We start from the raw sequence: 24,332 nt of genomic DNA on the forward strand, positions 1-24,332 counted from the left end.
CCTGAGCTGATTAAGTGAAAGCATGGGTGTGCTGTGACCCGTATTATACAAAAGATTTACAAATAAAAGAGCTTTTATCTCTCCAGTCGTTTTGTTTTTTCTGGTGATGATGGATGCACACACACAGACTGATGAAGATGACAGTTTCCCACGATGGGACACAGCAGCGGACCGAAGAGTTAACAAACTAGGCTTCCCTGAATAAACATTCTAATAACATTTGAACATTTATCGCCTTTTTTAAGTGAATTAACAGGCGATTCTGTTGTTTTCCCCATCACACGCTAACGGGTCCTCGATCCGGCAATCAAAGTAAATCCTCCCCGGGAAAAGCTCCCGATTATTGACGATAAACCAACGGTGTCTGATCGTCCCGGTGTGGCGGAGAAAGAGGAAGCGTCGGCGGCGGAGTGTGAACCCTAGTAACCCCCCGTCGGTTTGGATCACCGTCTCTTTCCTCTTTGTAGCTCCAGGGGCGTTCAACGAATGACTCCATCACTGACTGGATACAAGCGCCCTGCCTCCTTTCTCATTGGACTGAGCAGCGAGGCCAGGCCATCAGCCCATGTGGCGTGGCCAGCAGGATGGGAGACATTTAAAAAAAAATCGTTACCAGAGAAAGCGACTTGACGGAGAGGAGAGCCAAACGTGCATCTTGTTGGCAAGTGAGGGAACACAGAGACAAGAGACCGGGACAGTAGCTCCTGTACGCAGAGACTAACGGGGGATTACGGACGGTTAAGCACCATTTTGCTAATATTACTTCAACAAAACGCCGGTAAGTTCACCAAAAAACTACACTTGTACTAAGGCTTGTAGTTTATTTTACATTGGGGCAGATAGTAGATACAATGTTTTTTTTAAGGTGGTAATTTAATGTGACGCAGTGTGTTATTTCAGCGTCTGATTGTTTGTTTTGCGAAGTAACAAATACTAGCTTGACTTGGAACAGTTGTCCTTCCATGTCCCCCCCAAGCAGTGCATACAGTATCTGCATCTTTATTGGACATTAATGTGCTCCAAATGACGGTTATATCATCTAACTGTGCTATGGTATAGAAACCAGAAGCCATAAGCAAGGCTACGTAATATTGCCAACACTTAAAATGCATGTTTGGTTGAGGTTCAGCCATTAGTTCTACCTCCACACCACAGCGCCGGCTGTTGTGTCAATAAGCAACTGCAATAAAGTTTTTTAATTACATTTTAAATAAAGTTGTCGACTTCCATTTCACAACAGCTCCCTGAAACACTGTAATTCATTACACTCTGCTCCCAGTAACGCGCATAAAACATCGTATTCTCTATGCAGCGTGACTATAAAAGGTTGTTGCATTCAAAGTTAGGCCGAAAATGTAATTTATTTATCTGAGGTTAGTTTAAATTGAGCCCCTGGTACCTTTTAGAAGCTGAGTGACTTGGCATAAAGAGTTAGCCTGTGTGTCCATGCTTGTGCTGCATGATGGAAGCTGCCCAGTGCTCTGCTATGGCCTGAAAAGCGGCCATAATGATGCTGTCATTTCTTTTATATATTCAGGCTGTTCTGCTAATAAGAGGAATGATACACTAGTGAGGATAAACAGGAAGTCTTGTGTTGTGTGTTTCACTTATATGGTATATGGTTGCTACACCAGAAACAAGTCAGATGCTGTGAATTGTATTGACTTTACAACTTATGATCAAATGTAAACATAGACCTGTGAGTGAATGTGAAGACACCCTAATGAAATCAATGTGGCATTTTGGAGAGTGTTTGCAGAATTTGGCACGTGCTGAGGTCCATAACCCATTTGGCGATCCTCCTGCTTTGCTACACTGCAGTGTGTGTGTGTGTGTGACAGTTTGGGGGTTGAGGGGCTCCCTGTTAGTTACAGTTCATGGGCATGTAACAAAGAATAAATAGTATTTATCAAAATATGACCTGTAGTGGCTGGCAGCCCATCCTTTGTTGTAGTTTGCAGTGTATATGTGCATCAAAGTGTGTATGAGTACAGTGCACATATTCCAGAAGCAGGATCCAGTCTGGGTACAGTAGACAAGGGTTAAGGGTTCGTGTTTATTGTATTGATCTTCCAAATCTGTAGAAGACAAAGGAAATTACAGAATTTCTCACACTTATTATTCAGTTTCTTTCTCTCAGGTGTTAACGCCCCCTCAACATCGCCTTCTAGGATGTTGACCTGCCAATCAAGAGTGCAAGCTTTAAATTCTTGCGTGCTGTGCTAATCGTAACATGCAGTGTACTGTATGTCATTACCTTTCCCATTTTCTTGTTTACAGACTGAAACAGGTCAGGTCTTGTTGTGGAGGGTTACAGGGCGAGTCACGACACCTCATGTATGTTGGAGTTGAAAGGCTTTGCAATAGGGAAATCTGTGAAAAGCAATGTTTGTATTGAATTCCAACTTTGTCGTTCAGTTTTAAGCCAAAGAGGGCATGGTTGAGGAAGAGACGCTTAATGTTGTCGTGTTTATCTTTCTCAGTGTACAACAGTTGGATACAGTGGCAAGCAAACTCACTGAACCCACTGTAGATACACATTCTTCCTCTGATAAAACACGAAAGTCACCACGTGTCTCATTTGGCTTCAGGTCTGGACTCTGACTTTGTCTTTCCAAAACTTAAATTTCCTTGTTGAGTCGATTTCTTTCACTGTCTTACTTGTCTTAAACCTAATCCAAGCTTCAGTGTGCTTTAAGCTGTGCTATCCTTGCAGAGGCACTACTCGGTCGTGAATAGTGTTACCGTTCCGCTATTTGTAATATTCATGAATGATCATTTGTCATGCTGTGTTGATTATTGAACACACGGAGTCGATCAGTTTTATAACCGGCATCTCTACTCTCCTCTCATGTCATAGGAAGCATCTTTGAAGGAATGTGGCCTGTATAGGGCAGAAGCTTTGGTCTAAGCATAAATGAGACAGCATGTTACCAAAGTTCTCTTGTCATCGTGTAACCTCGTGCAAAAAGTATGCTTGTTTACTTCCAATGAAAGCTGTGTCTTCCAAAATGTCCCAAACGAAGGCTGAATTTCTCTGCTGCATTCACAGGAGGCTCCTAAATTGAACAGTCTAGCAGTAGTCAAGATTGACTACATGAAAGGATGCATTCCAGGAAATCAAGGCACAGCTACAGTCTAATTTGACTCCAAACACATTCATTTAATTTTCAATGTTAAATACAATGGTGTCTTCACTATTGGAATGAACAATTACTTCTCTGTCAACCTGTTTAGCAGCTTGTGTGTCTCAGTAATTGTAAACGTGATGACGGTCAGTGGACGTTTTATGAGTGATTAAATATTTGTAGAAACATCCAGATCATCCCAAAAGGTTCACTAACTCCCTCAGCACTGTAGTCTGTTGTCCCTTCAGGGATATTAAGTTATTAAGTGTGATCTAGGGCAGATGAGGCTATATCCTTGACGCGAAATCCCTTTAGGGCCCATGGGCAGTACTGACAAACGGAGTGGACCAAGGCAAGCCTGGCACTGTGAACTGTGAAAACAACAGCCAAGGTTTGCTCTGATTTGTTTTGATTGTTGGATTTGTTCTACTTATTCAGTATGATGTGAATAGAGCTGCATTGTCGGTTAACAGCTGGCAGAGTGCATTATGGGTTATCTGGTCTCGGCATTGTTGACTCATTTCTCTCAAACACACCACTCCTGTGTTGTAGGGAGTGGTGTGAGTGTAGCATGATACCTGTTTGTGGGCAGACAATGACATAATACTTCATCAAAAACATACATCCCCCATGTCTACCAGAACAGCTACATGTTAAGACACTGGCAATCCCAATTCTAGTGTTTTGTCTTATTTTTATGTACACACACACACACACACACACACACACACACACACACACACACACACACACACACACACACACACACACACACACACACACACACACACACACACACACACACAGAGATAGATTTAGTGACGGAGTTGAGAGTTTTGGAGTACCTGTCAGTGAGGTCATTCACCAAGTGTTCATGTGTTTAAACCTGCCTTGCATCACTAAACACGCTTGTGTTCTTATGAATGAAGGAAGCATCATGTTTAAATTCAACACAGGACATAAAACATTTCTTCTCTCATCTTTTCATGGAGTTCATTTACCAACAGTGTCTGTGAGTCTGTCCCTAAACAAGCCATGCTGGCAGAAAATGACCCCAGAAACGAGGAGTAAATACACACCCATGCTGAATACTTACATCAATCATCAATACACACATCCAATTTTAGCCAGAAATAACTGGCAGATTGTTTTCTCGATGTGAATACAGTTAAAATATCAAAAGACCAGTTTCAAGAGCAGATGCTGAATATTAGTATCATTGTACGCTTTAGTTTTCTTTTTAACCGCTTTCACCTGCAGTTCCAGTTGAAAAATATGTTCAATTATTTACATTTTCCTCTGCCAGTATGCATAAAATGTTACTGTGGTTTGCTTTTATTCTTGCTTTTGAACAAGTACACTCTTATTTCTCTCTGTCCACAGTAATCCAGTATGGATGACATAGTTGTAGCAGGGATATCAGGCCGTTTGCCTGAAGCTGATAACCTGGAGGAGTTCTGGGAAAACCTCATCAATGGTGTGGACATGGTGACGGAGGATGACCGCCGATGGAAGCCAGGTGAGAAAGCTCCGGAAGCTCGATTTCAATGATGGCTCACGCTGACAAATGTGGCTGTAAGATTCTTTGTGTCACAGAGGGTTGGGTAGTCATAGGACGAGCACAGGTTCGACTGGTTTCAATTTTCACACTCGAGTGTCTCTCACGACTTTGAAGGAGTTATCAGTGTATTCTAACACATTTGTGGTCAGTCTGAGTGATAGGATGAAACACCTCACTGCTTTGGAATTACACAAGTGAGGGTTTTTATCAGGTATAAGGCAGCATCAACCAGTTTGTAAACATTTCCAGTCTGTGATTTAATACTTGTTTGAACAAATCAGTTTATCGTGTTCATAGCAGCACAATCGTACAAACAGTTTGAATGTGCATGGAAATGTTCCAAATGAGAGTTCCAGCTTCTTGTCATGACCTAAGATTTTGCATTCCTCTGCATTGATGATCACAGTTCTTAAATGGCAAAAGGTCAGAGTTGTCAAGTGTTGACAGACATCCGTAACTGTGCACCGCCGCATGCATACTTCTCACTAACCTGAGGACTGAAGTTCCTCTCACGTGAGCTACATTTGTGCTGTGGAACAGAGTAAAGTATTTTCCCTGTGACCCTGCACTGGCTAAGCATACTAAATATTGATAGAAGTGCTTTGATTTCAAATGATGGGAACTTTGGGAATTCCCATCATGTGTAACTTCCAATAAAGCATTCTCATCGTGCTGTATCTATACTGGGACTTCTTTGTGAGAATGATTTGCTTTATTCTTCCTCATATCCAGGTCTGTACGGTCTGCCACAGAGAAATGGGAAACTGAAGGACATCAGCCACTTTGATGCCGCCTTCTTTGGCGTCCACCCCAAACAGGCCCACACCATGGACCCCCAGCTCCGTCTCATGCTGGAGGTCTCCTATGAGGCCATTTTAGATGGAGGTGAGGATCTTTCGGTGGATTGGGTTGAAAAAATGTATTGATGATGAATCACAGAACATGAGAGACAATGGGAAGTAGCTTAGATGAATTATATACACGTAGAACACAGCTGTACAAGTCCTGGATTGTCAGATTAGATGAAAACAGTGACTTTTGAAATAAACAATTGTCTCATTCTTAACATCCCTGTAGGACTAAACCCAGTGGATTTGCGTGGGAGCAGGACTGGTGTATACATCGGGGTGAGCGGCTCAGAAGCCAGCGAGGCCTTCAGCAGAGACCCAGAGGAACTCCTAGGCTACAGCATGACGGGCTGCCAGCGTGCCATGCTTGCCAACAGACTCTCCTACTTTTTTGACTTCTCCGGTATGACCAGCACGGCTCTATTGCCAAACATTTTAAATTGAATTTTGATGGAGATTTTGCTCTGTGGTGTCCAAAGCGCCGGGCCTGATGCTCAGTCCCCTTCACCCCCAATTTCCTCACCAGGTCCCAGCACGGCCATCGATACAGCTTGCTCATCCAGCCTCCTGGCTATGGAAAATGCATTTCAAGCCATTCGGTTTGGCCTATGCGACTCTGCCCTGGTAGGAGGGGTCAACTTGTTGCTCAAGCCAAACACGTCGGTGCAGTTCATGAAGCTGGGAATGCTCAGTCCAGGGGGAACCTGCAAATCCTTCGACTCCTCAGGTAAAAGACATTCAATTCCCATTTGCTTTATTTAAGTTTTATCATACGGTATATCTTTCATGTCTCAGTCATATTTTGATATGCATATATTATTTTGCAGCTGTTGGTGTACTCTATTTTGTGCTACACACCATTTTCTATTGTCCCCTCTCCCTAGGAGATGGATACTGCCGTTCAGAGGCAGCAGTGGCCGTGCTGCTGACGAGGCGGTCCATGGCGAAGAGGGTCTACGCCACCGTGATTAATGCAGGCAGCAACACAGATGGATTCAAAGAGCAGGGTGAGGAAGAAAGCAAATGTTGATGAGTCATTACTGCCTCGTCCAGTCAGTGAATAAAGGATGGGAAAGGTTTCACTTACCCGACACGAGTCGGGTAAGTGAAGATAAGTAAGATGAAATGTCAACCCTGTGGCGTATACGTAGCGGAGTCAGGACACACGACAACACCACAGCACTCACACAGGGTTACTGACTGCACAAGTGCACTCCACTCCCTTTTCTCAAAGCACTGTCACTCTTAGCTCCAAACACAAACTGAACACTGTACATGTTGTGAATAAACTGATACAAAAGGGCAATTCGAAAGTAGAAGAAGTTGGTACTGACCTAAATGTTGTTGGCCACTAATTTCAATGTGTCCCATGCCTGCCTGTAGGGTTTGTCTCATTCCAATCCTCTTCATCCTGCAGGTGTAACATTTCCTTCAGGTGAGATGCAGCAGAGGCTGATTCGTTCTCTTTACCAGGAGGTTAACATCTCCACTGACCAGGTGGAATACGTTGAGGCCCATGGCACCGGAACTAAGGTGAGTTCCGATACGCCAGAGCAATTTATGCCCAACAATGTGTTATTATCATAACTTGTGATACTAGTCTGTTATCTCAATGTCTCATGAAACGGGTAATTCAGCAATATGTAATACATTCCAATAAAATGACATGATTCACGTTTAATGTATAGCTAAGGAGGGAAATTAACTGATATCAATTATTAACACCAATGTTCATAGAACCTCAAGGCATTTTCCAACCTGTAGTTTGTTTTTTTCTGATTCACAGAATAAATAGTCAAAAAAGCTGCTTTTATCTCTTGGTTCAGTTTGGTTCCAAGCTATATACATGAACAAAACCCATGTGAGAAAGATGGAGCCATTATTGGTCAGAAATGTCTCGGGGCGGTGACAATCAAACGCATCATTGTGCCAGGAACACAAAACAATGTTAAACAGTGGTTGACGTTATGTTCTACTCGTTGCAGTCATCGTGTTAAACACACGAAGATCCATCTGTAAATCGCCGTGCAGTTGTTGCAGACCTCATTCAAATGCTCACTATGATATGTTTGTTCTTCATCTACAGGTCGGTGATCCACAGGAGGTAAATGGCATCGCTAGTGTGTTCTGTCAATCGAAGCGAGAGCCTTTGCTCATTGGCTCCACCAAGTCCAACATGGGCCATCCAGAGCCTGCCTCTGGTCTGTCCGCTCTCGCTAAGGTGAGACTGATAGTAATGCAAATCCAAACAGTCAGCATTGACAGGAAGTGGCATTTATGATAGTATCAGATGACTTCTTCTCTTTTATTGGTACAGGTCTCAGAACGTCACCGACACTTCCTTTCTTTTTTAACGCGAACATAAATGATGGAAAACATTAAACAGCTTTTATTTAATTCCCTGCAGGTTGTGCTATCTCTGCAACGAGAAGTCTGGGCTCCGAACCTGCATTTCAACAGCCCCAACCCTGACATCCCCTCCTTAACTGATGGCCGGATCACAGTCGTCGACAAGCCTGTTCCCGTCCGCGGTGGCATCGTTGGCATCAATTCCTTTGGATTCGGGGGATCAAATGTTCACGTGATCCTTCGTCCAGCTGACAAGGCCACCAACAAAGCAGTTGATACAGCTACATCACCGAGGGCAGTTCCCAGGGTGCTTCAGGCCTGCGGCCGTACAGAGGAAGCAGTGACCACCCTCCTCAACAAGGCGAAGGAACGCTCTGCAGACGACGACTTCCTCTCTTTGCTGAATGGCGTATCGGGGAGTCCCACTGTCAGTATGCCCTACCGAGGCTACACTGTAATTGGCTCTCAGGGTGACATCACGGAGGTGCAGCAGGTGCAGGCCGCTCCAAGGCCACTCTGGTACATCTGCTCAGGTGAGAATGTGGGATAAGAATGTTGGATTTAAGGGGGAGAGTGAAAAAACTGGGTAGTTGCTCACAAACCATTGAAAAATCAAAGGCACATACTGTATTATTATCCAATGCTTATGGGTTTTGCCAATATTTTCAGTTAAATTATATACAGTAATTAGGGTCTGGAGAACTGATAAAGAAATATTTAATACTGCATTGGTTGTGTGTGGCAACATTTGAATTGATGCCACATTTTAATTGGATGTTCAAATATGAAGATCCACTCCACTCAAACAATAATAATGGTAATTTATTGGCAGTCTTAAATTTACTGCTGGCAAACTTCAATACCCTGTTGTCTCAGATGCAGTTGTGTCTTCCAGCTCACTGTGAATCCCTGTGACTGTGAGTTGACTCTCCTCTGTTTCCCCTCTCTAGGTATGGGCACCCAGTGGGCCGGTATGGGTCGCAGCCTGATGCAGCTGCCAGAGTTCAGGGAGTCCATCCTGCGTTCAGACTCTGCTCTGAAAGAGACTGGCCTCGTCGTGTCTCGCCTACTCATGGAGGCTGACGAGACCACTTTAGAAGACACTGTCCATGCCTTTGTTGGCCTTGCTGCCATACAGGTGTGGTAGAAACACTACCTTTGATGTTGGATGTAGGTTCAAGGATGTAACTGTGTTCTCCATCCCTTCTCATTCCAGATAGCCCAGATTGACCTGCTCAGTAAGATGGGTCTGAAGCCTGATGGCATTGTTGGCCACTCAGTGGGAGAACTGGCCTGCGGCTATGCTGATGGCTCCCTGAGCCACGGTGAAGCCATCCTGGCTGCCTACTGGAGAGGTCGCTGCATCAAGGAGGCAAACCTTCCTCCTGGAGGCATGGCTGCAGTCGGTAAGTAGATAACTGCCTCTGCTTTCAGGACAGGCAATTTTGGGCTGCCACACATAATATAAAAGGGTCAACAGAAGGTGATCCTTTGCATTGTTTGAGAGAGCAAACCTCAGTATTGCATAAGAGAGTAATCTTTTGTCTGTCAGTAACAGTCACTCCTGCCTTTATACCTGCTGTTCAGGTCTAACCTGGGAGGAGTGCAAGGTCCAGTGTCCTGAGGGAGTCGTCCCTGCCTGCCACAATGCTGAGGATACAGTTACTATCTCTGGACCTCAGGTAAAGGAAATCCCTGCTCTATGACTCTGTTGTTTCATGCAACCCATTTCAAATAAACAGTAGAGTTTGAATAGCACGTTATTTTTGTATCCCTTATACCCAATTAGATAATCAGCTGTGAGTTGGAAAATAATGATGCTATGATTTGCCTTCTAAACTCTCAGTAGTAATACAAAAGAAAGCCAGAAATCTTAAACTGATGAGGTCTTACACTGGTTGTTGTGAAATGTATGTTTCAGGAAGCTGTGAGTAAGTTTGTGACTGAGCTGAAGGAGAGTGGAGTGTTTGCGAAGGAAGTACGCAGTGCTGGTGTCGCCTTCCACTCCTACTACATGGCCTCCATTGCTTCAACCCTGCTGGATGCTCTCAAGAAGGTTTGTACTTCTGTCCTATACTGTTTTGGCTCTATATTTCAGCCCGTGGTGTTGCAATGACACCTACTGGTAAGACTGTGAAATGCCATCTCCCGTCACAGGAACAGCTGATTATTTTTCACCAGTCACATTATTTGCATGCTTGCAGGATTCCTCTAAATGTTTTTTAACTGAGAGTGAAGAAACCTGCAGTATATCTTAGTGTTTTAATTCTTTTTTTCTTTCATTTTTGCTTTGCTGTACTCTGTATTCTTTGTTCTGTGACAATATACCCATTCGGATCAGTTTAGTCATCAAAAGTAAATAATAGATCTAAATATAAGTCAATATTTGATACATTTGACACAATTTGCAGGTAATCAAGAATCCCAGAGAGCGTTCACCCCGCTGGCTTAGCACAAGTATCCCACAGTCTGACTGGAACCTCCCCCTGGCCCTGCATAGCTCAGCAGAGTACCACGTCAACAACCTGGTGAGCCCCGTGCTGTTCCACGAGGGCCTCATCATGGTGCCAGACAACGCCATTGTTGTGGAGATTGCGCCACATGCTTTGCTGCAGGTACTATCAATCGAGTTTTACAAGTGACGAGCTGATCTTACGTGATACAAACCTAACTAACCAACCTATTATTTTCTAGGCAATCCTCAAGCGTACCCTGAAACCTACATGTTGCATCCTGCCCCTGATGAAGAGAGGGCACGCTAACAACCTTGAGTTCTTTCTCTCAAATGTTGGAAAAGTCTACATGAATGGGTATGTAGCTGTTTCACCATTAGGTAAATGTAGGTATGTATTTAGGATAGGTGGTTTCTGATTAATAATATAACTTTTTTTTCACTCTCTCCGCAGCATTAATGTGGCTGCAAATAGTTTGTGCCCAGCAGTGAAGTACCCAGTGCCCACCGGTACGCCTCTGATCTCCCCCCTGGTGAAGTGGGATCACTCCCAGACCTGGGATGTTCCTAAAGCTGAAGATTTTCCCTCTGGCTCAGGAGGATCTGCGTCAACCACTGTATACAACATCGGTAAGAGACATAGAGGGGACATCTAGTGGTGGATAAACCAGATGACACGCACACATTATGCTGTTACACTACAAGTAAAGAAATTGCATGTAATCCACCCCGCCTTATCCCCACCAGACATAAACCCAGAGTCTCCAGACCACTACCTGATTGGTCACTGCATCGACAGGCGAGTCCTCTACCCAGCAACAGGTTACCTGTGTTTGGCCTGGCGCACCTTGGTGAAAAAATTAGGAATTGTTATGGAAACAACTCCTGTGATCTTTGAGGATGTCACCCTCCACAGGGCCACCATCCTGCCTACGAGTGGTAAGAGTGTGTAAAAGCTGAGGTGATAATGATAATTTGATGACGTTTCTTATTGAGCGCTGATCTCTTCTTGCCTTGTTTTTCTGTGACATTTTTCGGCTTCCTTCAGGTTCTGTTCAGTTGGAGGTGCAGCTTATGGCAGCCACCAGCAGGTTTGAGGTATCAGAGAATGGTCACCTGACTGTAAGCGGTAAGTACGCTTGTGTATATGTGTGTATATACTGTACATAAAAATGAGTAGTTGGAGATGCTTACAAGAAGAGGGGTCAGATTCTGCCAGGGAGTTTTCATGTAATATGCTGTGCATATTGGCATTTCATTCCATAATGCTCGACTGTAGCACTGATGCGTCTGCCTAAACAGGCACCACCCTCCATCATCCATTCTCCGACTTATGCTGTTGTTCCTTTATTTCTAGGCAAGGTTAGCGTTCTTCAGGATGCCGCGCTGGAGACGTTCCACAGTCAATTAAGTAAAGACGTTGCCACAGACAGTGAGGATCCTAGAATTAAGCTCTATACAAATGATATCTACAAGGAGCTGCGGCTGCTTGGTTATGAGTATGGGAAACCTTTCCAGGGCATCTTAGAGTCCAGCAGTAAAGGTAATGTTTCTTTCTTTCTTTGTCACTGTTACCATATATGAATGATGTTTGAAAGCTTAACATTAGATAGGTGGGCTTTGTAACAGAAATCCTAACTCTTTTCCCTTTTTTGGTGTAAAGTAGCCTATAAGTATCAGAAATAGAGATATCACATGTTTTACTAATCCTCTAATCTGAAAAAGTTGTGAGTGTGTGAAATGTTGTTGTACTCTTCATCCCCTCAGGTGACTTTGGAAAGCTGGAGTGGACTGGAAACTGGGTGACCTTCCTTGACACAATGTTACAGATCGGCATATTGAGCCTGTCTGGGCGTAATTTGGTTTTGCCAACCAGGATTCGCTCACTGTGTATTGATCCAGCCCTCCACCTGGAAAAGGTCTCTGAATACACAGAAGGAAAGCAAGGTGCGCCTTACATTTTATACATGGATTTACATGTGAGCTCACTTTAACGATATCTATCCACACATTACACGACACAATCGTTCTATCTCTCATTCCTTTTTTCTTAAATTTCTCAGCTGTGGATGTCCACACTAACCATTGCCTTAACATCGCGATTGCTGGTGGAGTCCAGCTCAGCGGCCATCACACCACTGTGGCACCCAGTCGGCAACAGCAGCAGATCCTGCCTACTTTGGAGGAGTTTGTTTTTGTTCCCTATGCAAAGATGGACTGTTTGGAAGGCAATACAAAACTGGCAGACCAGCTCAGTCTCTGTACAGGTAAAAAACAAAACAAAAAAAAAACAGCATTCACACAGTCATGCTGAAGGCAGCAGTGGAGACACTGCAATTTAAATGATATTAAAGATCTGTACAGCAAATAGCAACTAAGCATCTCCTTTATTTTTCCACATTGCTCTCCATCAAGGCCTCATCCACAGACTGCAGCAGAAGTTAACTACCCAAGGTATCAAGCTCATCATCCCTGGCGTGGAGGCAGTGTCAGACTGCCCTCTGCCAAGCCCAGAGCCCACTGAGCCTGGCCTGGTACGGTTGCTTGCCCTGCTCTGTGGCTTGGAATTGAATGGGAACCTTCAATCTGAGCTGGAACAGTTGGTGGAGAAGGAGAAGGCGTGTTTGCTGCAGGACAGCCTGCTGCAGGGCCTGTTGGATGATCCGGCCCTTAGACACTGCCTTGACATTGCAATGGAAAACAACACACCCGGCAAGATCAAAGTCCTGGAGGTAAGAATGACACTACAGAGCAAAAGCGACAACTGCAACCAAAATATGAATGTAGGCTCTAATCAAAACACAAAGTTGTTGTGATGTTGCAAATGTAGAATCTTCTAATGATCTGCAGTAACATGTCATGAGGACATATCGATTAGAATATAACAAGAAAAACACAAGTAACAGTGAGTTTTATTCAGCACATTCATACACCACAGAAAGAGATGGAGTCATTTCCAAGTCTGTATGTAACACCACCACCGTCTTTTCATATGTTATATAGTGATCACAATCAATGTTTGGATCTACTTAAAGAGATAAACAAGACAAAATGTGGCAATGTAGTGTTGGTCTAAAATTAGTTCATGGTTTTCTTGGTCTTGGATTACATATTCTTCCTGTCTTCAACCCCTCTCAGGCTCTCTCCAGTGAAGGCCAACTCTTCTCTCGGGTGTTGACCCTCCTCAACATCCAGCCCATGCTCAATGTAGACTACACTGCTACTGTGACCAACCCCGAACTCCTGACACCCCTCCTGGATACCCTGGAGGAGCTGAAAGTGTCCTCTGACCAGTGGGACCCCCAGGTGAACCCAGCTGGAGGCAGTGTAGGAGGGGCAGACTTGGTGGTGTGTAACCATGCCTGGGGTCCTCTAAGGACAGAAGCTGGTCAACTGGTGGCAAATCTGTCCTCTGGGGCGAAGGAAGGGGGATTCATTCTTATCCACACCCTGCTGAAGGGAGAGACTCTGGGTGAGACGGTTGCATTCCTCTCCACCATGACACAAACCAGCCGGAATGGACTGCTCACACAGGTCAGTGAAGTTCTATTCATCACACTTTTTTAGTCCGCCTAAAATGTTTTCATTTGTATAGTAAATATGTCCATTATAATTATGTAAACTGAATTTAATCAATGTTTAGTCGTGACATTGCAGATGCATCATAGACTCACTCTTATCATATTGGCATTAATATTAACACCTTCAAAGGAGAGGAGATGCTGATATTATCACCTTCTTCTTGCCAGAATGGGTGGGAGAAGGTGTTTTCTGAGGCCTCGCTCAACCTGGTAACCGTCAGGAAGTCCTGTTATGGATCTGCCCTCTTCCTGTGTCGCCGTCGGTTACCCAGCAAAGAGCCTGTTTTCCTGTCTGTTGACAACACTGACTACCAGTGGGTTGAAAAACTCAAGGTGAGTCTAACCATTACGTCGTTGACATATCTGATCTAATAACAAAAGGAACTCGCCCCTAATGAGCTTTTCCCTTGTGTCACCATTTACAAATGTGACTCTAGTTCTAAATGTGTGTTACTGTGTCAACCTCCCATCCAGGCTTTACTGGCTGAGTCCTCAGACTCTCCAGTCTGGTTGACTGCTTCTCACGCCCACTCTGGCATCGTAGGAATGGTCAACTGTCTACGGCAGGAGCCCGGTGGCAACAGAATACGGTAGGCCACCAGAATGCCACCATGTCAAGGTACCTGTGTGAGGCTTTGCAGCATGTAAAAACTTTGGCCTGCCACAAGGTAGGCCCATCTTCACTGACGAAGAAGTGCTGTGAATAAGCAACAGGTATTGACAGACACAGACATGTTATCCACGTAGGTTTGTACTCACTAAAGGAACAGTTGGTACTCAAGTATTTATGTTTTCTGTTCTGTGTTCTCATTTTCTTGACCTTTTCTCTTTTCCCCTTGTTATAGCTGCGCATTTGTGTCCAATCTAAGTGAATTGTCCGAAGCACCGGGCCTACAGCCAGCGGATGATTCCATGCGCCCTGTGCTGGAGGGGGATCTGGTAATGAATGTGTTCAGAGACGGACATTGGGGTGTATTCAGGCACCAGGTTATCAACAAAGGTATGAAATTTACTAAGTACTGGCCGTAAAGATTGTGCAATGGGAAGATTTTAGTGCAGTGTTATGCAATGATGCAAACATCATCCTTCCACTTATATTTTTGTTCTGTTTTGTTTTGTTGCATCAGCTCCTGTGGAAAAAATGACCGAGCAGGCGTACATCAACGTGTTGACTCGCGGGGACTTGGCTTCTCTACGCTGGTTCGCCTCGCCACTCTGCCATTTTGTGCCCACCAACCCCAACACACAGCTTTGTCGTGTGTACTACAGCTCACTCAACTTCAGAGATATCATGCTGGCCACTGGCAAACTGCCACCTGATGCAATTCCAGGTACAGGCAAAACTCATTTAAACGTACATCGAGTGATTTGTGTAACTAGTTGGCGCTTACCTAACAATAACAAATACAGGTGTAAAATTGTTTATAAAGCTTCCACGGACAAGTAAAATGCTAACATGTTCTATTGATTTCACCTTGTAGGTGACCTAGCTCGACAGCATTGCATGCTGGGTATGGAGTTCTCTGGTCGTGATCCCAGCGGTCAGCGTGTGATGGGGTTGCTGCCAGCTAAAGGTCTTGCAACCTGTGTGGATGCTGATAAACGTTTCCTCTGGGATGTTCCCCCCAGCTGGTCAGTGGCAGGACTTTGCATCGTAAAACGTTACATGCTTCAGTTCTAAAGCAGCATCAAGGATGATTGCACCAAGTACAATTTTGTTTGTACTCTGTTTAAGTGAATATTATTAAAAGTGAACTTGGCAACTGTTTTCTTTTGTGCAGGACTCTGGAGCAAGCAGCCACGGTGCCAGTGGTGTACGCTACTGCCTACTACTCTCTGGTGGTGCGCGGCAGGCTCCGACCCGGCGAGAGCGTCCTTATCCACTCAGGGTCAGGCGGTGTCGGCCAGGCTGCCATCGCCATTGCATTCAGCAAGAAGTGCAAAGTCTTCACTACAGTTGGTTAGTACTGAACACAAACACTATGTGTAACAGAGAAGAGTCAGAATAGTTGTACAGTTTCCACCCCTTAGTACCAACAAGATGATTTTAGCTCATAAAGGGAAGAAAGGAAAGGATAAGTGACGATTATATTTGGATAATATTCGTATTAGATAGTATTAGATTGTGTTTGTAAATTGTTATTTCTGATATCAATCATCTGTGTATTGTCAATAGGCTCAGCGGAAAAGCGAGCTTACCTGCAGGAGCGATTCCCTGAGCTCACGTTAGAATCCTTCGCCAACTCCAGAGACACCACCTTTGAGCAGCACATCCTGCTCCAGACAAACGGCAAAGGTCAGTAATACACACTTTTCCACATCTTATGTGCTATTCTAGATTTTCGTAACACATGGTGGCTTCACACAAGTTGCACAACATGACAAAAAAAATACGATATGAAGGCCTTATACTGAAGAAATGCTTGTGCTTGTGTGGATGTGTGTGCGTTTTAGGTGTGGACCTGGTGCTAAATTCTCTTGCTGACGAAAAGCTGCAGGCCAGTCTTCGCTGCCTTGCCAGACACGGACGATTCCTGGAGATCGGCAAATATGACCTATCCAACAACTCGCCACTAGGTCAGTTTAAAGCTACGCTGCACTTTGGGCTCAAAGCTGATATCGTATCTGGTTGTGCAAAGCTCTTTTTCGATTCCCTGTAACAAGTGGTGTAAGTCTGAATTCCAGTTTTCATTTCAGAGAGATGTGCTTCTATGCCTGTAGTTGAGCTGTGTCCATCTGTGTTTCTTTAGGCATGGCTTTGTTCCTGAAGAATGTGGCGTTCCACGGCATCCTGCTGGACGCCTTATTTGAAGAGGGCAACCGGGAATGGGAGGAAGTGTCCCACCTGCTAAAGGAGGGCATCATGGGAGGTGTGGTTCAGCCTCTGAGGACCACGGTGTTTAACAGGGACCATGTGGAGAACGCTTTCAGATACATGGCTCAGGGAAAACACATTGGCAAAGTTGTGCTACAGGTAAGTTTCACCCGAATCTTCATTGGTTTGATTTCAGTATGTGTGTGCTGTTATTCATGTACATGATACATGATATTACTGAAATATGTACATTGCCTATACTACTTGGAATATGCTCAAATATAGATATTGTACCCCCATCATGCAGATCCGTAGTGAGGAGAAGGACCAGAGTGAAGTCCAGAGTGCTTCCCCCTTGGCTCTTCCAGCTATCTGTCGCACCTTCTGCCCAGAGTCACACTCGTACATCATCACAGGTGGACTAGGGGGATTCGGTCTGGAGCTTGCTCAGTGGTTAACAGATAGAGGAGCCCGCAAACTGGTGCTTACTTCCAGATCGGGCATTAGGAATGGTAAGTGTGACTTGCACCTAACAAGGCTTTATCATTTCATTATATCCAGATTCATGTAGAATTGAACTGTAACCAGCTGCTGTTCAGTGATACTCTTTACATATTGCTAGGTTACCAGGCAAAGAGGGTGGGTGATTGGCAGAGCCAGGGTGTGGAGGTGCTGGTATCGACCAATGATGTCAGCACACTGGAGGGAACCGAGCGACTCGTCACTGAGGCCTGCAGGCTGGGCCCAGTGGGAGGAGTTTTTCACCTTGCCATGGTAAGTGATCTCCTGATCTCTCTTCCCACTGTTTTACGGATGTGCTACAATCCACACTGTTATTTCATTTACTTAGCTGGTGGGTTGCAGCTGTTGCTTTGCTTACTGTCATGCTTAAACCAACCTGTGTTTACTCTTCTGTGCCTCAACCTATCAGGTGTTAAAAGATGGCATGTTGGAGAACCTCACTCCTCAGCTCTTCCTTGATGTTAACAAACCGAAAAATGATGGCACCATAAACCTGGACAAGTAAGATAACACAGACACACTCACACACGTTGACATTTCTAATTAAAGGTCAATGGGGGTAATTCATAGACAAATCACACAAACTAACATTCCCAACATTTAAAGGAGGAAATATTGCTGTAAGGCCTCTTTCAATGCAGCCAGTGTTTATGATTGAATTTGATTGAACATGTTTGTGACAGAATTTGCCTTTAATGACACAATAAATCTGGCACAGTGCTTCTAAATTGCTCCCAACATCGCCTCCATTTATATTGGTTACATTTGACTAAGCAGTGCGGGCAGCTTATGTCCTGAATGTGGTTTTAAAATAGTTGGTTTCATTCACAGAGTGACCAGGAAGCTGTGTCAGGACCTCAGCTACTTCGTGGTCTTCTCCTCAGTGAGCTGCGGGCGTGGCAATGCCGGGCAGAGTAACTACGGTTTTGCAAACTCTGCCATGGAGCGCGTGTGTGAGAAGCGCTGCCACGACAAATTGCCCGCTCTGGCGGTCCAGTGGGGTGCGATAGGGGATGTTGGCGTGGTGCTGGAGACCATGGGTAGCAACGACACGGTGGTTGGCGGCACCCTACCGCAGCGCATTGCATCGTGCCTGGAGGTGCTCGACCGCTTCCTGAGCCAGCAGAAGCCGGTGATGTCCAGCTTTGTGCTGGCAGAGAGAACTGTGGTGAAGAAAGAGGCAGGAAGCCAAACCTTAGTGGAGGCTGTAGCTAACATTCTAGGTAAGACGCAAGCTAAACAAATCCAGATTAGACTACATATCCTTATATCTAAAGAGTAGTTTGACATCATAATGGATCAAATTTACACTGTCCCTGATGCGGTTAGTAATAACTGATTAGATGCTTATGGATTCAAACATGAAGGGATTACATAGGCTTGGTGAAAAATGACCCAGTCCATACTTTTATCATAAATACATTTATTTTGGGCTCTTAAGTAGAAGTGATTCTTGCCATCCTACTGTAAACAATCTTTACCATATTACCTCATGCTTACTACTTACTGTGCCCCTCCTTTTCAGGGGTGCGTGATGTGAGCAGCCTGAACGCTGACGCTTCACTGGCTGACCTGGGCCTGGACTCCCTTATGGGTGTGGAGGTTCGCCAGACTCTGGAGCGTGACTACAATATCGTCATGTCAATGAGAGAAATCCGCAACCTCACCATCAAAAATCTAAAAGAGCTGGCAGAGGGCACGTCAAGTAGATCAGAAGGTACAAGAAAGAGCTCAAGTGTAAAACCCTTTTGACAAATCTATTGGCTACCCTACACTGATTTTAACTGTATTTCCCATTTATTGTTACAAATAAAAAACCTTCCATTTATTCCAGAATCCCATCAGGCTCCAGCCAAGAAGGGGAGTGTTCGTTCTTTGTTGCAGTCTGAACTCAACCTTCTATTGGTCAACCCAGATGACCCTTCAGTGACACTGCTCAACAAGTTACAGAACAAGGAGAGGCCGCTGTTCCTGGTTCATCCCATAGAGGGCTCTATCAGTGCCTTTAAGACCCTCACCTCCAAGCTTAGTGTGCCTTGCTATGGCTTGCAGTGCACTAAAGGTAGAGACTGCATGTGTGTGTATTTCATTTAAACAAACAGGTTCCACAAAGTGCCACCAGGCTCATCTTTATTTCCTCCTCTAGCTGCTCCTCTGGACAGCATCCAGTCCCTGGCAGCCTACTATGTAGGCTGTATCAGACAGGTTCAGCCAGACGGACCTTACCGGATTGCCGGCTACTCCTTTGGAGCCTGTGTGGCATTTGAGATGGTGTCTCAGTTGCAGACCCAGAATCAGCCTGTGGAGCAGCTCTTCCTGTTTGATGGCTCACACTCATATGTGGCAGCGTATACACAGGTGAGAGGCTAATCTGTAATGTATGTAAAGTATGCGTGTTTCTATCTTACCCTGAATATTCATGTAGTTAATGAATGAATATGAATGCAGCTTTGCCATGGAGAATTAACCCCATGAATATTATTTGGTGTTCAGAGCTACAGGGCCAAGTTGACGCCAGGAGAAGAGGCGGAGGCAGAGACTGAAGCCCTGTGTGCTTTCATCCAGCAATTCACCGACATCGAGTACAAAAAGGTACAAAGCCACTGAAATATGTGCCATAACACGTGAAGCTAGAACCTCAGACCGTAATCCGCAATAATGCTAAGAGACAATGAATTGTCTCATGGCATCACCATGGCAGCGAAGGTTAAAATTATGGACAACTCATGGCAAAATTTGGGAAATGCATTTAAACCTCTTGGACTCTTGGTTGAGGTTGTTGGTGATGTTGCCAAGGCCACCTGTCAATCATCTTATATCTACACATATTTACATTATTTTCTTTTTTATTGTCCTCTATTGTTTATACAAATGCTGCATGCTGTGTCACACTCATTGAGATGTTTTCCACACACTTTGAGTGATACCGCTGACTTTTGATAATCATTTTCTCTGTCCTTATTAGTAAGACGGTTGCCACAGTAACGGATCAATTTCCATATCAAACCGCTCGGCTCTCATCTTTCCTTCCTCTTCCCCAGCTGTTACCGATGCTCTTGCCACTGTCGGACTTTGACACGCGCGTCAACATGGCGGTCGACCTCATCGCCTCCACCCATAAGAACGTCAGCCGAGGCTTGCTACATTTTGCCGCAGCCACATTCTACGACAAACTGAAGGCTGCTGATGGATACGTGCCGGCGACAAAATACCATGGCAACGTGACGCTCCTGCGTGCTAAAACCAGCAGTGAATACGGAGCCAGCCTGGGAGCCGATTACAAGCTCAACGAGGTCATTACATTCACCGTATACATTATTGCACAGGAAGTTTAACCGACATTTGTAACATGATGATGTACAGTTTGAAGTTTAAGTAACACGTCTTTTCCTCAGGTGTGTGACGGCAAGGTGTTGGTCCATGTCATTGAGGGCGACCACCGCACCTTTCTGGAAGGAGAGGGGGCGGAGTCCATGAAGAGCATCATCAACAGCTCATTGGCTGAACCACGGGTCACCGCAAAGGAAGGCTAGACGCACTCGGTCCGACGTCACCACAACCACTCACTCAACTTCCACATCATCAGCAAAATGGAAGTTTTCCTCTACGAATTAGCTTAGGATGTCCCGATAGAAATTGACTTCATAAAGTCTGACTTAGTGTCATATACAATGAGAATAAGGCATATTTTTCCACACGTCACATCTAATGTGTTAACTTGCCCTTAATATCCCAAATGCCCCTAATTCCTCCTGCACCTTAAAGAGCTCATTGGTCAGTTCTTGCATTGGACACTCCCGCAGTCTTGTCACAGCTCTGTAGTGTTTGTCTTCCCATTTCTGTCGCGTCATCAAATTGCGCTGGGAGCCTCGGCGCAACACACCAGAGTTCATATCTTACTGAGATGAGATGATCGTACGCATCAGTTGCTGTGGAAATTGAGACAAACGACACTTAACACAAGTAGCGTCAGAGCAGGTGCACATTCTCCCACAGTCATGTTATCATCCCATACTTTGCAATTTCTTCATTGTTCCATCCTGCCACCGTGACATCATGTTTGAGAATGCACTCCAACTCCAACAGACAGTTAAACATTCCCCAGTTTGAAGAAGACGACTTGACTGTATAATCAAATAACATGAAGGTGAAAAATTATATAGCAGGATATATAAATCATCACTGTCCCCTTTCCCACAATATCAATATGTTAGGTCATATTAAGTCATAGGTTTGGAGTTGTGTCCTAATGCTTTACTGTTTTGGTTGGTAGAGTGCACATTATTAACATCATCTTACTGTTTGTGAACTGTGATACAGCAGTTGTCACCCTAATGCCACTCTTGTCCTGTCCTATGATTAAGTTGTTGTGTGATGGGGGGGGGGACCCAAGTCTGGTGCGTTTAACGATTCCACAGGCCTGTGTGTGTTTGTCCTTAAGTGAAGCTGTACTCATGCAGATGGAAGGCCTCTGCTACTCTGTACATAGTTGCTGTAAATGCATACCCACCCGTGTAACTGCCATGATATTAAATATTAAAGACTCATGGTAAGGTCAAAGTATTCCCCAAAAAACCTCAGCAATATTTACATTGAGTCGCTCGGTACATTTTCATGCACATTCAAACTTTCTCTTAAATGTGATTTAAGGCAATGAGGCAACTTAATAGACAGCCTTGATCACATTACAGAGTATAATGTGCATGTAAACATACGATCCGGAGGTTCTCTCATTGTGTTTATTAGTTGTATTGCCTTTCAGCAAAGCAGCAACTATCTTTGTGTTGTTTTCATCTGAAGTCAATGAAAGGAAAAATATTACCATGGTTTGGTTTGGTCTCATGATGTCATTATATGTGATTGTTAAGTTGTTGTATACCAAGAGTAGGATTTTGTGTTGTAGACATTCTGGTACAGTATTGTTCATACAGTATTTCGCTCCTGTGTGGATCCATGACCGTTGTTTTTTTTTTCTACATATATATGATTCCAATTTCCTCATGTGTAATTATAAATGTTTTGAATACAACTGCTGTCACCTAGTGGCGCTTCACCGCTCTCTCTCTCTCTGGTTTTGCACATTATATAATTTTTTGAATTAACAGCCACTTTCATGTGTGCACCCTCTGACATAGTTGCTGAAAAGCTTCCTGTTGCTGTCTCTGACTCCTATGACCTTTCCGCTTGACTGTCTGATTCCCAGCAATGGGGTACGTTCCAGAATGCAACACCTAATTTGACCTCTGAGGCCTCCAACCAAGGTTCATGAAGGGTCGGGTGACTGGAGTCAAGTGTGGTTGCAGTGATAAAGGAGGAGGACGTGATGGTATATTGTTATCTCTCAAAATGTAACATTTGCAGTTTGTGTTGTTACTAGTAAAAATAAAAGTCTATTGGCAAATCATGTGTCTGTTTTGCTTTAACAAACCGAGTTTCATACCTCTACCAGCTGCCTCTCATCAGATGTTCAAGCTTCACTTCAAATGGCACCATAACGCCACTAGGGGCACTTGCCAATGTCGTGGGGACTCGAGGGTGCCACCATTGGATCCGGCTGCCCCAAAACCCCCGGGGTGGAGTTCCCTTACAGGCCTCAAACACTTGTTTGTTTCACTTGGGCAGTGTGTGCTAACGATTAGCCACCTGATGGCATCAAATCCACATCCAAGCTTCTCGCTTTCCTGTGAAAACCCATGGAGATGGATGCAGGCTCTGCTCCCAAGCGGCAATGAAGCGCAAATTGGCCATGGGCCGGCCACAGGGAGGCGCCTAGCTCCATGAATGACTGCATTTAGCTCCTAAATGCAGTCATTCATGGAGCTTCCTTCTTAATTTAAGGAGGAAGTGGGAGCCCGCCATCTCGCCTAATTTTGCCTGTGAGGTAAACACAAGCGCCACACACGTGATCATTGATTGCTCACCTTACCTGCTTTGCTCTCCTCCTTTTCTTTCTCTCTGGTTGATCCTACTCCACCGCAGCCATCTCTTTGTTAGAATACGCCGCCGATATTTTGAAAGGGCATTTCCGACCATAATGAACCGACGACCTCAAAACGGGGGACTTAAACTCAACGTTGGGCCGTGAAGGTACCACAGGGTCATTCTTAATAATAAAAGGTTTTTCTATCTGAAATTGTATTTTCCCATAAATATTGATGGTTAAATATAGATATTAAAAATGTATTAAAACTCATAAAACAAAGCCATGGGATTTAAATGATATCGATTGACACTTCCGGACTCTCTGCTGATCAGACGTACGTCACGGACGAGTGATTAAAGTTTAAAGTTTAAATCTGTAAAATCAGTTAGTCAGTCAGTCAGTCAGTCTAGCATTAAAAATCAGTCAGTCTAGTCTTAATCGTCAGTGGAGCCATCGCCAGCTTGTCAGAGAGCTAAAAGAAAGCCTCCAGAAAAAAAAGGAGAACATTTTATCAACTTCCTGAACGCCTTCTCGAGCTTTTACGGAGCGGCGTTGATCAGCAGTAGCAACGGTAGCAGCGATCAGCGTTAATATTTTTTTCGCTCGTAAGTATGGCCCTTTCCTTTATCTAACTTCATTTTTTACCTTATCCTTTTGGGTTTTCTCGGGAGTTTTTCCTCGTCTTCCTTGAGAGCTTTGGGCTGGGTGGGAATTTTCCTGATGTTGTGTTGGTCTGTAAAGCCCTTTGAGACATTTCTTTTATGTGATATTGGGCTATATAAATAAACTTGACTTGACTTGATATGTTATTTTCGATGGATGTGATGATCCGAGTTGAGATTAAAGGTTTGGGTGGGCCTTTATTTTAATTTGCACTGCACTTAATTTAATTTGCACTGTGCAAGGACAAATGATAAACGATTCCACCAAGATTCCAGACACTTTTTTGTGTAATATTTTGTTGACATATTACCTGCATATTTCTAGATTGGTAACAGACCAAGTTTCAGAAAAAAGGGGTCATCAAAGTAACCGACTATTATTAAAGAATGGCATTTAAAACATAAATAACTGGAGAAAGAATGGAAAGAATAAATGATAAAAAAAAGCACAAAATCACACACATATACACACACGGTCACATGTTTGCTGC

General features: G+C 44.3%; 1 protein-coding gene across 1 annotated transcript; it reads left to right on the forward strand.

Annotated features, from left to right (window-relative positions):
• Nucleotides 1-499: 499 nt before the first annotated feature.
• fasn (fatty acid synthase) lies at nucleotides 500-22,660 on the forward strand. The gene is made up of 42 exons (XM_076158544.1): nucleotides 500-778; nucleotides 4,512-4,647; nucleotides 5,422-5,574; nucleotides 5,767-5,940; nucleotides 6,064-6,264; nucleotides 6,422-6,544; nucleotides 6,955-7,070; nucleotides 7,624-7,758; nucleotides 7,945-8,419; nucleotides 8,837-9,024; nucleotides 9,103-9,292; nucleotides 9,474-9,568; nucleotides 9,808-9,942; nucleotides 10,298-10,501; nucleotides 10,581-10,696; nucleotides 10,793-10,968; nucleotides 11,086-11,277; nucleotides 11,387-11,467; nucleotides 11,696-11,881; nucleotides 12,106-12,285; nucleotides 12,402-12,605; nucleotides 12,754-13,070; nucleotides 13,477-13,872; nucleotides 14,088-14,252; nucleotides 14,394-14,509; nucleotides 14,765-14,919; nucleotides 15,047-15,250; nucleotides 15,401-15,551; nucleotides 15,701-15,879; nucleotides 16,096-16,215; nucleotides 16,374-16,496; nucleotides 16,670-16,893; nucleotides 17,042-17,246; nucleotides 17,357-17,508; nucleotides 17,666-17,757; nucleotides 18,088-18,479; nucleotides 18,782-18,973; nucleotides 19,091-19,318; nucleotides 19,403-19,614; nucleotides 19,750-19,848; nucleotides 20,298-20,549; nucleotides 20,652-22,660. Exons 2-42 carry the CDS (start codon nucleotides 4,521-4,523, stop codon nucleotides 20,787-20,789), a joined length of 7,563 nt encoding a protein of 2,520 aa, XP_076014659.1. The 5' UTR covers nucleotides 500-778; nucleotides 4,512-4,520; the 3' UTR covers nucleotides 20,790-22,660.
• The last annotated feature ends 1,672 nt before the right edge of the window (nucleotides 22,661-24,332 follow it).

Source organism: Genypterus blacodes, unplaced genomic scaffold (genome assembly GCF_046128005.1).
Source record: "Genypterus blacodes isolate CSIRO-AG114 ecotype Tasmania unplaced genomic scaffold, CSIRO-AGI_Gbla_v1 ptg000083l_1, whole genome shotgun sequence".
NCBI classification, from domain to species: domain Eukaryota; kingdom Metazoa; phylum Chordata; class Actinopteri; order Ophidiiformes; family Ophidiidae; genus Genypterus; species Genypterus blacodes.

Coding starts and splice junctions, on each gene's coding strand:
- fasn (XM_076158544.1), top strand. CDS start 4,521: ATGGATGACATAGTTGTAGCAGGGATATCAGGCCGTTTGCCTGAAGCT. Junction 9,569..9,807: donor TTACTATCTCTGGACCTCAG/GTAAAGGAAATC, acceptor TGTATGTTTCAG/GAAGCTGTGAGTAAGTTTGT. Junction 15,251..15,400: donor GCCACCTGATGCAATTCCAG/GTACAGGCAAAA, acceptor TTCACCTTGTAG/GTGACCTAGCTCGACAGCAT.